Source organism: Giraffa tippelskirchi, chromosome 7 (genome assembly GCF_054371585.1).
Source record: "Giraffa tippelskirchi isolate mGirTip1 chromosome 7, T2T-mGirTip1v1.2.pri, whole genome shotgun sequence".
NCBI lineage: Eukaryota > Metazoa > Chordata > Mammalia > Artiodactyla > Giraffidae > Giraffa > Giraffa tippelskirchi.
This window is the reverse complement of record NC_137281.1, coordinates 145450984-145464733: the sequence shown is the minus strand read 5'-3', so window position 1 is coordinate 145464733 and position 13750 is coordinate 145450984. Positions and strand designations below refer to the sequence as shown.

The window sequence follows — 13750 nt, the reverse complement described above, 5'->3', positions numbered from 1 at the left end:
AGAAATAGAAGCAGACAACCATAAACTATTTTCTCTTCAACCAGGAGAAAAATGCTTCCTCTGCAAAGTTCCAGGAAGAACTCTAGAATTCTACACCTATAAACTAAGTATTTTCAGGGAGGAGCTACTGTTAGCAATAATAAGTCTTTCAACCTGAGCTATCAAAAAGCTTATTTCTATGGTCAGATCTAGCTAGACATCTCATTCTTCTTTTGACTAACTGGGTAGGCATAGGAATGAAGCTCCTTATCTTAGTCCAAACTCAATGTGTTTATAGTCAAACTCTACAAAATGGATAAAATAAAAAATAAAGGTCAACAGCAAGATGGATGTCAAACACCTCCAATATTGCATTCACTAAAGGAAACAATTCTTTACATTCATAAAACAAAATAGGATGTTACAGCACCAAGTTGGGCTTCCCGGATGGCTCAGACAGTAAAGAATCTACCTGCAACGCAGGAGACCCTGGTTCGATCCCTGGGTATGAAGGATCCCCTTGAGAAGGGAATGGCAACCCACTCTAGTATTCTTGCCTGGAGAATCCCCATGGACAAAGGGGCCTGGCGGGCAATAGTCCATGGGGTTGCGAAGAGTCAGACATGCCTGAGCGACTAAGCACAGCACACGCACCAAGTTAAGGGGATAACTGGAAGTTTTGTTTGGTCGGTTGTTTCAGGTTATTGTGAGTGTGTCTGTTAAGTTGGACTGAGTAAGCCATATACTAGATGTTTTCCCAAACTAGAATTAGTTAACAATGTAACTTCACAAGCTTATTCCATGAAGAACACAGCTTGGCATGACGGGAAAGACAAAAATGAGTGGTAAAGGGTCCTTGTTCTAAAGGAGGGCAAGTTCACTAATAGTAACTAAAGGGTCTGAGTAGCTTATTCCTCTCACTCAAAGATGTTTCCCCCTGTTGAGTAAGAAGAAATTCTATCATGGCAAGAGGAGAAAGAATTAAACCCACAAATAATTTCAAATTTCATTTCAGCCATAGTTTTCTCTAACCATACTTTTCCCCTATGCTGCTGCTACTGCTGCTAAGTTGCGTCGGTCGTGTCTGACTCTGTGCAACCCCATAGACGGCAGCCCACCAGGCTCCTCTGTCTTTGGGATTCTGCAGGCAAGAATACTGGAGTGGGTTGTCATTTCCTTCTCCAATGCATGAAAGTGAAAAGCGAAAGTGAAGTCGGTCAGTCGTGTCCGACTCTTCAAGACCCTATGGACTGTAGCCTACCAGGCTCCTCTGTCCATGGGATTTTGCAGGCAAGAGCACTGGAGTGGGTTGTCATTGTCTTCAGCTTCTGGAAAAAAGCCACATAATTACGTGTTATAGCATCTCCTTTAATCTTCCCTCTCCCATTTGCTGGTACAAAGATGGCAAAAAGAATGCAAGCAGAAGAAGGAAGAGAAGTTAAAGGCGATAAAAGTTATCAACAAGATAATGTTCCATATTATTTGGGCTCATGGGCTGACTGAAGGTTGAGCTTTATTATACATCTTATCCTTTCTTTGTACTGTCATCTGCTACTCTTAAAGTTTCACAGAAGGTTCAGGATATGCAAGGATAGTTTTTATTTTTGAGGGATCTGCTCAAATATCAAATATAAAAAAGAAAAGTATATGTTTGATTCTCCATTTATTTCAAAAGAGCTTCGCTTAACTTCAGTTTCTTTTCACAACTGCTATAACAAAGAAAACACTACAGGATTCCTGAAGGGTCTTTGAAGACAGGAATATGAAGAATTCCTCTCTATTTTAAGACTTCCTCTCTCACAGCAAATGGTCACAGGCACACCACTTCAAGCCATCAAGAAGGAACCATCAACAGTTGAGTATTAAGACATGGCAGATGTAGTCATCATCCAGACTCTGGCTAGTCCCATTCTTGAATGTTCTAAGAGAGAAATCCCATGTTTTAACTCAAAGAAAAGGTAAATGGAAAGATGAAAAAAGACTCAAGTTTAATGATCAGTAGTGATAGAAAAGGAAAAACACATTAAATGCATTGTGTAAAATGAAGTTAGGATTTTTCAGACCATACCCCAAAGTAAATGCACTTGCACTTAAGAAATAAACATTGGCCATGTTCTATTTTCAGCACACAGTTATCCAACACAAAGTCATTTCACCTTAAACAAACACACAAACATACAAACAAACAAGAGAGGCCAAGATCCAGTATCAATTCCTACCCCACCATTCCTACCTAATCTCCCAGCAAGTTAATGCAAATCAAAGCAAGCACTTCACTGCTGCTGGTAGTGAAGCCAGTTCCTTTCCCAAGAGAGGCCTGTAAAACAGGACAGTCACTGACAGCAGTACAATTACTGACACAGATACAGACTTTATGGACATGTTTATCTCCGCTGTAAATCCACACTCTCTCTCCACTCCGATTCACGAGTCATAAAGAAATTGCAGATAATGAAAAAGTTGGGGAAATTTACAGCATGTCGGAAACCTCAGACAGCCAGAAGAAATTAAAGAGCTGACTAGGGATAAATCACACAGGTACAATTAAAACTTCCCACATACCTCCTTCATTTCCAAACTGAGGCACAATCCAATGGAGCTGATGAAAAGTTGAGGTCATGACTCCTGAGGCTGTAATCATTTCTTAACTAACTGTATGTTAAAAATTAGCCAATTCACCAGACGTGTGTAAATGCTGATTTCTTGCTGCTTGCTACCTTGTTTCCCTTCACTCTCCACTGGAAGCACCCATACAGCAATTCTGCCTGTAAACAGGCCAAACTGCAACAAGCAATAAACAGAAAGGTGATGTCCCCTCTCCCACTGCCATCTCTGCAGGTGCAGGACATCTTTTACCATCACCACTGTGGACTGAGCATTAAAATGAGAAAGTGGAGCTACAATGGGTGAATGAAATTGGAGGTTTCTTCTTCCCCTATAAATAATCATTCTGAAGGTTTCATTTGATCTCTTTTCAACATTCCAAAAGAGATTTTAAAGGACTATTATGTTTGATACTAAAATAGGAATTACTTCTGGTGATACCTGTTTGTCAATAGACTGAACCAATGCTCTATACTCTTTATGTAACCACCTCTGCATAAGCTTCAAAGTGGTATAATTTTAGCTCTACCACTCCCTCAACTACCCAGCTCTTTGTTTTTTATATTTGTCTAATGACAAAGGTTACAAGAGGGGAGGGGAAAACAAAACAAAAAAGTGAAACAAAACCAAACCTCCAAACTTTACCAGAATCTAGAAGTCTTAATTAATGTTTAACTCTTACTCCAATAAAGTAAATCAGAAAAATACCAAAGACAATAAATAATGTCTGTTTTTTAAATAATAAGCTTAACAGATCCCTAGTACTGAAGACTAGAATACTGTGAGTTAATTGTTGGCCTCTCTATTCTATAAGCCTATAAAATTCTCTGTGAAGGAAAAAATTATTTTATCACGTGCTATACTCTTCTACTTTCCCCGAATTACTTACATGAAACTAGCAGGTTTAAAAAACACCAACCCAAACACAAGATCTGTCTGGAAAGCAGAAGCAAAGAACACAGATTTTACCAGCTAACTTTCACATAATTGAATGAACCAAGAGTGTCAACAAAGTTATACACAAGTCAATATTCATCTCTGTGCATCTCTATGGGACAAAGCCCTACCAAATTAGCTCTAATATGATTTAGAAATTCTGAGCCCTGTCAAGAAATGAAGGTTAACAGGTCTTTTTAAAGATACGGAGGATGCAATCGACAAGGTTTCGATTTTGTTCCTATTTGACCCCTTGATGATTTGAGATCATTTTACACTTCAGAGAACCCAAATGTAATTTTCAATTTATATATTAAGATTTTATTCTCTATGGAATAAAAATAATTCTAAGATAATACTAAGACTTTCAACCCAGAAATCACCATCATACAAAACTTAGGTCATATCTAGCTAAGAGATCTCAATTCTAGCCAGTCAGTAAGCATCAGACATGGTTTCTGATTAGCTTTTGCCTACAATGATCAGTTCCTTTAGTTTGTTGTCAGATTGGTGTCCAGTACCAATTAAGAATGACTAAATATAGGCTGAATTTTATTTAAAAGCTCCTAAGAGGCAAATAATATTTTATCAAATGAGTATTTGAATGAAACCAAGAAACATATCTATTGTTACTACTCTATGAGGCAACAGTACCCCTGGATTAAAAATCAGAAGACCTGGATTCTAGGTCCAGTTTGGCAAATAACTAAGTGTGTGACTGAGCAAATCATTGAAGTTCTTTGAACCTCAGTTACCTCACTTATTCAAATGGGAATAACAGCAGAATAGTAGAAAGAATTAAATCAGAAAGTACATGTAAGAAACATTGCAGGCTAAGGACTTCTCTGGTGGTCCAGTGGTTAAAAAACTGTCTTTCAGTGCAGGGGATGTGGGTTTGATTCCTGGTTGGGGAACTAAGATCCCACATGCGTGGGACAACTAAGCCCTTATGCCACAACCACAGGGCCTGCAAGCCACAACTAAGACCCAATGCAGCCATGTAAATTTTTTAAAAAGAAACAGCAGGCTCAAAAATGTTACTTGCCTTTCCCTCTTCATGAGACATGATTCAGATTTCTGGTTCTGTCACCAATGAGCTGTGTGGTTTTCCTTAGGCGAGTCACCTAATATCTTTAGGCCTCTGTTTTTGCATTTGCAACATTAGAGGGTTGAGACTCAACAATCTCTAAGATTCCCTTTCAGCTCTAACAAGCTATGATTACCAATCCTGTCACTAAATTCCTGGATGACCGAGGTCTAAGTTGGTTCATTTCTTTTGACCTCAGTTTCCTCACCTTTAAATGGGAAATTTGTAAGAGGAGGAAAAACAAGCTGCCAGTAAATATAACTTTACTTATTAGCAATCAAAGAAATACATGTAAAAAACAATGAAACAAAATTTTTTACCTATAAAATGGGCAAGTACTAAAAAGTTTCATGATATCTAGAGTTGGCTCTTTGTGTGTGTATATGTTAGTCACTCACCCATGTCCGACTCTTTTTGACTCCATGGACTGTAGCCTTTCAGGCTCCTCTGTCCACGGAATTCTCTGAGCAAGAATACTGGAGTCGGGTAGTATCTCTTCTCCAGGGGATCTTCCCAACCTAGGGATCAAACCTGGGTCTCCTGCATTGCAGGCGGATTTGTTACCATCTGAGCCACCAGGGAAGACCAGAGTTGGCTATAAGATATAGGAATACAAGTACTTTCATTTACTGTTCTTAGAAATATGATTTGGACAAGTCTTTCCAGAGGTCACTTTGGCAAAATGTAAAAGTTTTTAATGTGCCATTCACTTGATCTAGAGTAAAGGATGCTTATCACAGCATGATTTACTTTTAGTAAAGCACTGGAAACAGCCTAAATGTCCATTAAGAAAGAATTAATGAAAAAAAAAGAATTAATGAAATACATTTTGTGAAGTGAAAGTCACTCAGTCGTGTCCAACTCTTTGCAACCCCATGGACTATAGAGTCCATGGAATTCTCTAGGCCAGAATACTGGAATGGTAGCCTTTCCCTTCTCTAGGGATCGAACCTAGGAATCCCACATTGCAGGCAGATTCTTTACCAGCTGAGCCATATTATAAGGTATTCTGCACAGTCACAAAACTGATGATTTTGCTCTGTTTTCATGGGTACTGAAAGAAGTTCACAATGCACTAAGTCAAAAATGCAGGTTGTAGAACAGGAATAGCATGACACCATGTATGTTTAAAAATATGTGTGTGTGTATGTGTGTGTGTGTAATACCTCTTAGCAAGAAATGTTTGCAGGATTTGGAGGAGTGTTCACCAAAAAGTTAAAAGCAATTACTATTTTAGGATGCTGTGATTTGGGGTGATTTTTGCTTTTCTTTATATTTTCTACACTGAATATGTACTGTTTTACAATAGCAAAAAAAAATAAAGTTCACATTTAACTTTTAAAATGAATATTACAAAAAAGAGTCTATGACTCTTTAACAATTCTTTTCAGTTACTAAGCAGTATCCCTTGTTCTTATAGTCCTTGACATAAACCATGTACATAGTTGCATCTTTACACCACAGTCTAGCTGCTTACTTAGACATACTAAGCACTTCTCACATACCATTTCTAATCTCTACAATGCTGTAAGACCAATTTTACTCTAAAGAAAACCCAGCAGAGCTTTTACATTTTAGAAGCTTTTAACGTGTTTTCCCCCACATTAGATGTTATTTTGAAAAGAATAAGATACTCCAAACTGAGATCTTTAAGGCAGAAAATTCTCTTTACTTTAAAAAAAAGTGCAAATACAAACAGATTTTATTCTTGGTTATCCTTTAAATCTTAATTAGAAGCACTCCTGCATATAGGAATTCTAAGCTGACATTAGGAATATTCTCAAGATTGCTGAAACCAGGGGAGGCACCATTGTTTGTAATCAAGTACACTGGACAATAAGGGGTGAGATTTGGACTGGGTATTTGTTGCAAGATGGCCTGCATAGGCAAACAAGAGACCAGAGTACTTAAAAATAAAAAATGTCTAAATCATGTTAAAATTTTTGGATGCCATCCAGCATTAATTAAAAGCATATTAAATGACTTACCTGGTGCCAAAGTGGATAAGAATCCGCCTGCCAATGCAGGGGACAAGGGTTCGATCCCTGGTTTGGGAAGATTTCACATGCTACGGAGCAACTAAAGCCGGTGCGCCACAATTACTAAGGCCATGTGCTGCACCTAAGGAAGTCTGTGTGCCTAAAGCCTGTGCTCTGCAACAAGAGAAGTCACTGCAATGTGAAGCCCATGCACCGAAAAGAAGAGTAGCCCCCGCTCGCTGCAACTAGAGAAAGCCTAAGCACAGCAATGAATGCTCAGCGCAACCAAAAATAAATAAGCAATTTTTTAAAAACTGAATTAATTACTCTTCATTTCTTGACATATAACTTAAAGTGGAGAGAGACAGAAAAGGAATGTCTATGATCTAAACATAGAGGCACTCTCTTACCTTCCCATCAACGTAGAAATCTGCATCTCTCTTTCCTCTTGTTATGATCCAGTCCTGTGCTCTAAACCCTAACACTTCAAGCCCTCTCAGGGACCTTGCTTACACTTTATCCCTTATCACCTCTCTCTGCCATCTTTTCATCTTTGCCACTAGAATTTAAACATATCTAAGTCCACTGTCCTAAAGTAAACAAGAAACTTTGACCAATTCTTCCTCCTGCGAATACTCTTTCTTCCTCTTAATAGCCAAACTCCTATTTCCATCTCCTATTTCACTGGTTCCTCACTCACCCATGGATTCCACAGCCTACACAATGGAGAATTCACACCCAAAGCCAAACCCCATGTCAAAAATCCAACTCAATAAAGATGTAAATGTAAGACATGACACCATAAAACTCTTAGAAAAGAACATAGGTCAAACATTCTTTGACATAAATCGTAGCAATATTTTCTGAGACTCCTCTCTCAGGGCAAAAGAAATAAAAGCAAAAATAAATAAATGGGACCTAATAAAACTTAAAAACTTTTGCACAGTAAACTATCAACAACATGAATAGACAACCTATGAAATGAGAGAAAACATTGCAAAAGATGCAACTGACAAAGGCTGAATTTCTAAAACATGCAGACAGCTCATACAACTCAACAGCAGAGAAACAAACAACCCAATCAAAAGTGGACTGTTATTGTTGTTTAGGTGATAAGTCATGTCTGCCTCTTTTGCAACCCCATGGACTGTAGCCCGCCAGGCTCCCTTGTCCACGGGATTTCCTAGGCAAGAATACTGGAGTGGGTTGCCATTTCCTTCTCCAGGGGATCTTTCTGACCCAGGGGCCGAACCCAGGTCTCCCGCACCGCAGGTGGATTATTTACTGACTGAGCTATCAGGGAAGCCCCAAAATACTGGAGTGGGTAGTCTATCCCTTCTCCAGGGGATCTTCCTGACGCAAGAATCAAACTATGGTCTCCTGCACTGTAGGTGGATTCTTTACCAGCTGAGCTACCAGGGAAGTCCACTGAAAACAGTATGGAGGTTCCTTAAAAAACTAAAAATAGAGCTACCATAGAATCCCATTCCTCGGTATATATCCAGGAAAAAACAAAAACTCTAATTCAAAAAGATACATGCACCTTAATGTTTACAGCAGCACTATTTATAATAGTCAAGACATGGAAGCAACCCCAGTGCCCATAATATATATGTGTGTAATGCAATATTATTCAGTCATAAAAAATAAGAAATATTGTCATTTGCAGCAACATGGATGGACCTAGAGAATGTTATGCCAAGTGAAGTCAGAGAAAGACAAAAACTGTATGATAGCACTCATTTGTGAAATCTAAAAAATAATGCAAATGAATCTATATACAAAATAGAAACAGACTCATAGAAGACAAACTTGTGGCTACCACCAAAGGGGAGGGAGGAAGGGGGAAATTAGGAGTCTGTGATTAACAGATACAAACTACTACATAAAAGAGATAAGAAACAAGGATTTACAGTATGGCACATGAAATTAAGACAGTATCTTATAATAACCTATAATGAAATATACTCTGAAAAAAAAACAAAACCCCGAATCACTATTAGTTTTGGTACATCCAAAACTAATACAAATTGTATCAATTACACTTCAAATATAAAAAATAACAAACTCATTGTCTTCCCTTACAAACTTGTTCCTCCACTACTGTTGTTTCTAAAAAAGCTTTAGTGACAGATTGTAGAATCCTTTTGTCTCATCCTCAGAAAAGACTTCTCTGATCACCCCTTACAGATCAGAAGAGGTCTCACAGAGATTTGTTGTTATGGAATCATACACTGCTTCACAGCACTCATCACAAACCTCTCACTACAGATTATTTCTGTAACTGTTTGATGTGTGTCTTCCTCATGACTGCTTTGCTTACTGATGCAGTCTCAATTTTTATCACAGTGATTGGCTCATTTTAGTTACTTTAAATTACTTTTGTTGAAGAGATCCTTAAGAGAAGAGGGGAAAAAATTCAATCGATTGACAGATCAGTCTTTAGTGAGGTATAATTCATATAGGATGAGCTGCACATGCTTGAAGTGTCCAGTCTGGTAAGATTTTGTTTTTAATATATTTGGCTGCATCGGGTCTTAGTTGCAGCGCACAGACGCTGCTGGCTCTTTGTGGTTGTGGCACGCAGGCTCTCTAGTTGTGGCACACGTAAAGTCTGGAAGGGAAGACAAATGCTTTCACCACTACTGAGGCAAACCCTTCTGAGTCCTATGACTCATGAGAATTTTGCAGTCTGGTTGGTGGGAGCAGGCACTATTACTGGCCCTGTAGTGCCAGCCAGTGTTTCTTCCCTGTAATCCTTTCAAGTGGCTCTCTTCTCAGCCTCAAGTATAACAGCTTCCTCACAAGACTGCCCGGGCGAGTACTCAGCTGATTACTTTAGCAGAACCCTCTGTGGATCTCCAGGGTTCTCTCCATGCTGCCCTCTCCCCTCTGGTACTCTGTCCTCTGACCTCTAGCTACCTTGGTCTCTCCAGACTCCTAGCTCTGTTTCTTCAACTCAGGGAGTCTGCTGCTCTCTGCCTGAGTTCCCCCTCCCAGCACTGCAGCCTGGAAACTCTCTCAAAACAGTAAACTGAGACAATCACAGCGCTGACCTCCTTTACTTCCTAACTCTCAGGGATCACTACCTTTTATTGCCTGACAGCCAGTGTGCTAAAAACCACTGTTCATATCTTTTGTAGTTTTTTAAAAAACTGTCTCAGGTGAGAAGGTGAATCTAGTCCCTGATATTCCATCTCAGTCAAAAGCAAAAATCCTTCCATTGTTGTCTGCGTGCCACTGACTTACACGCCCAGAGGAGAAATCTAGGAGTCATCCTTGACACCCTCTCCCTCCCCACCTCCGCTGATCTTCTATAGCCAATCAATCAAGACTTATTCTTTGTCCTAAATGGCTCTCAAATTCAAGGACATCGCTCCCTGTACACTATCAGCATCCTAGTTCAAGGCACCATGGTCTTTTTTTCCAATTTATTTGGCTACGTAGCATGTGGAATATTCATTGTATCATGCGGGATCTTTCGCTGCAGTACATGGACTCCATGCACCGCGTGTGTCTCACGGGTTCCAGAGTGCACAGATCAGTAGTTTGAGCATGCATGCTTGGTTGCCCTGAGGCATGCGGTATCCCTGACCAGGGGTCAAACCTGCATCCCTTGCATTGCAAGGCAGATTCTCAGCCACTGGACCATGACGGAAGTCTCAGCACCACAGTCTATAGACTATTGCAATGACCTCCTACTTGGTCTCCCTAGTTCTTCTCATGTCCCCCTCCAAACCAGTCTCCACACAGCCAAAACCTGAATATTCCTTGCCTATGCCCTCTATTGACTTGTCAGAAATCTTAGAATATTGTCCAATATCCTTAATATAACCAAGAAGTCTTACATGTTTCAGTCTATTTTTTTTTTTTTTTAATATTTATTTATTTGGCTGCTCTGGGTCTTAGCTGTGGTATGTGGGATCCAGTTCCCTGATCAGGGATCAAACCTGGGCCCCCTGCATTGGGAGCTCGAAGTCTTAGCCACTGGACCAGTAGGGAAGTCCCCATGATTTAGCCTTTGTCAAGAATTACATACTATGCCTTAAAATACTGAATTTTAATGCTGTAAGGATCTGAGAGGTCTTTTAGTCCAATAACTTCATTTTTCAACTGAAGAAACTGATGCTCGATGTCACACAGCTAAATTCCTGATAAAGGTGCACTAGGCAATAATAAAATTTAAGATTTATTGACAAGTTTATAGGTGTCAAATATCATACTATGCATTCTTAAAAGCTGAATTGAATCTACATTTTTTAAAGTGAGTTTTCAAAGTGTACAGTTCAATGGCATTTAGTATATTTACAATATTTTTCAACTACCACCTATATAAGTTATAAAACATTTTCATCACCCACCAAAAAAACCCTATACCCATTACTCAGACAGCTCCCATTTCCCTCTTTCTCTTGCCCCTGGCAATCACCTATCTCCTTTCTGTCTCTATGAATTTACATACCTAGGATGGTTCATATAAATGGAATAATATAATATGTGATCTTTCGTGTATGGCTTCCTTTATTTAGTATAATGTTTTTGAGATTTACCCATGTTGTGAGAGTTGGACCATAAAGAAGGCTGAGCACCAAAGAACTGGTGCCTTTGAACTGTGGTGTTAGAGAAGACTCTTGAGAGTCCCTCGGACTGCAAGGAGATCAAACCAGTCAATCCCAAAGGAAATCAACCCTGAATATTCACTGGAAGGACTGATGCTGAAGCTCTAATACTTTGGCCACCTGATGCAAAGAGCTGACTCGCTGGAAAAGGGGACAAGAGGGAGGGAACTTAGGTATACCTATGGCTGATTCATACTGATGTTTGGCAGAAACCAACACAATACTGTGAAGCAATTATCCTTCAATTAAAAATAAAAAAATTTAATTTAAAAAAGAGAAACCTAACTTGCCTCCCATGTTACCACTTTTATTACCACCCCATTATCTACCATGTTGGCAAAGTGAGTCTTTTAAGAAAATGCATATGATTATATGGCAGAAAGTGAAGAAGAACTAAAAAGCCTCTTGATGAAAGTAAAAGGGGAGAGTGAAAAAGTTGGCTTAAAGCTCAACATTCAGAAAACTAAGATCATGGCATCCGGTCCCATCACTTCATGGCAAATAGATGGGGAAACAGTGGAAACAGCAGAAACAGTGGCTGACTTTATTTTTCTGAGCTCCAAAATCACTGCAGATGGTGAGTGCAGCCATGAAATTAAAAGATGCTTACTCCTTGGAAGGAAAGTTATGACCAACCTAGATAGCATATTAAAAAGCAGAGACATTACTTTGTCAACAAAGGTCCGTCTAGTCAAGGCTATGGTTTTTCCAGTGGTCATGTATAGATATCTATAAAGAAAGCTGTGTGCCAAAGAATTGATGCTTTTGAACTGCGGTGTTGGAGAAGACTCTTGAGAGTCCCTTGGACTGCAAGGAGATTCAATCAGTCCATCCTAAAGGAGATCAGTACTGAGTGTTCATTGGAAGGACTGATGTTGAAACTGAAACTCCAATACTTTGGCCACCTGATGCAAAGAGCTGACTCATTTGAAAAGACCCTGATGCTGGGAAAGATTGAGGGCAGGAGGAGAAGGGGACAACAGAGGATGAGATGGTTGGATGGCATCACCGACTCAATGGACATGGGTTTGGAAGGACTCTGGGAGTTGGTGATGGACAGCGGGTCCTGGTGTGCTGCAGTTCATGGGGTCGCAGAGGGGGACACAACTGAGTGACTGAACTGAACTAAATTGATACACTTACTATGCTTAAAATTTCTCATATGCTGCCCATGATGATAACAACAGTTAATAGCTTTTAAGCACTTATTAAGTACTAACATACTATGCTAAGATTTTATAAATAATACAGTATTAAATCATCAAAACAATATTCTAAGGTAACATCTCAAAGTGAATGGTCAGGAAAACCTTGAGGACCCTAGGGATCACTGAGCCCCTTTCAGAGGGTCCATGAGTTCAAAACTATATGTGTAATACTAAGATAGCTTTTTCACTTATTCTCTCAGAAGTGAACACTGAAGTTATCTAGAGCCTACCTAACAAAAGGTATCATAACATACTGAAAGAAGCAGCAGATATGAAAACTTAGCTCTTTATCAATCCAAACATTAAAGGTATTTGAAAAATGTAAAAACTGCCACTCTTATCAATATTTTTTGTTTGGAAAATAGTTACTCTTCATAAAAATATTTATATAAACATGTAATGGGTTTGTTCCTATTTTTAAACTAATAAGTATTTTTAAATTTTCTGTTTTAAATTCTGAATTAAATTCAGAAATTAAATATACATAAAATACACATATAATCCACATAAACAAGAGCTTTTAGGGGATCAACATTAACTTCTAAGAGTGCAGAGGAGTCCTGACACCAAAAAGTTTGAGAACCACTATTCTAAGATTTTCATCTCCATTTCACAAATGAAGAAATTAGGGCTAAGAATGTCAAGTTACTTGCCTAAGTGGTAGATCAAGATTCATAATAAGGCTGTAATAAAGCTTCCAGAACCCAAGCTCTTAATTACTATTTTGTCCTTTCCTATTAATATTAGCTATTTATCACCTGGCTCCTATCCACTTATCTTCAGGTAATTGTTCTTTCCCTTATGTTATCTTCAGGTCATCAATCTCCCCACTAGCCTGAGTTTCATCAGACAGAGGTATTTCTTAAGCTATACTGTAATTCCTATAAGTTAATATACTACAAGATTCAAAAATTGGAATCAAGATTGCTGGGAGAAATATCAATAATCTCAGATACACAGATGACACCACCCTTATGGCAGAAAGCAAAGAATAACTAAAGAGCCTCTTGATGAAAGTGAAAGAGGAGAGTGAAAAAGTTGGGTTAAAACTCAACATTCAAAAAACTAAGATCATGGCATCTGGTCCCATCACTTCATGGCAAATAGATGGGGAAACAATGGAAACAGTGACAGACTTTATTTTGGGGGGCTCCAAAATCACTGCAGATGGTGACTGCAGCCATGAAATTAAAAGACACCTGCTCCTTGGAAGAAAAGCTATAATCAACCTAGACAGCATATTAAAAAGCAGAGACATTACTTTGCCAACAAAGGTCCATCTAGTCAAAGCTATGATTTTTCCAGTAGTCATGTATGGATGTGAGAGCTGGACTATAA

At 38.9% G+C, this 13750-nt stretch overlaps 1 protein-coding gene across 13 annotated transcripts in view; it reads right to left on the bottom strand.

Annotated features, from left to right (window-relative positions):
- The window catches only part of LIN52 (lin-52 DREAM MuvB core complex component), a 145599-nt gene that overhangs the window by 97624 nt on the left and 34225 nt on the right, over positions 1–13750 (bottom strand). The window contains exon 6 of one of the 13 annotated variants that reach the window (XM_081509182.1): positions 6255–9199. The exons of the other annotated variants lie outside the window; for them this stretch is intronic. Within the exon in view, the coding sequence (XP_081365308.1) occupies positions 9098–9199 (102 nt within the window). The 3' untranslated portion in view covers positions 6255–9097. Of the gene's footprint in view, positions 1–6254; positions 9200–13750 lie in introns of those variants that run through there. 13 annotated transcript variants of the gene reach the window in all.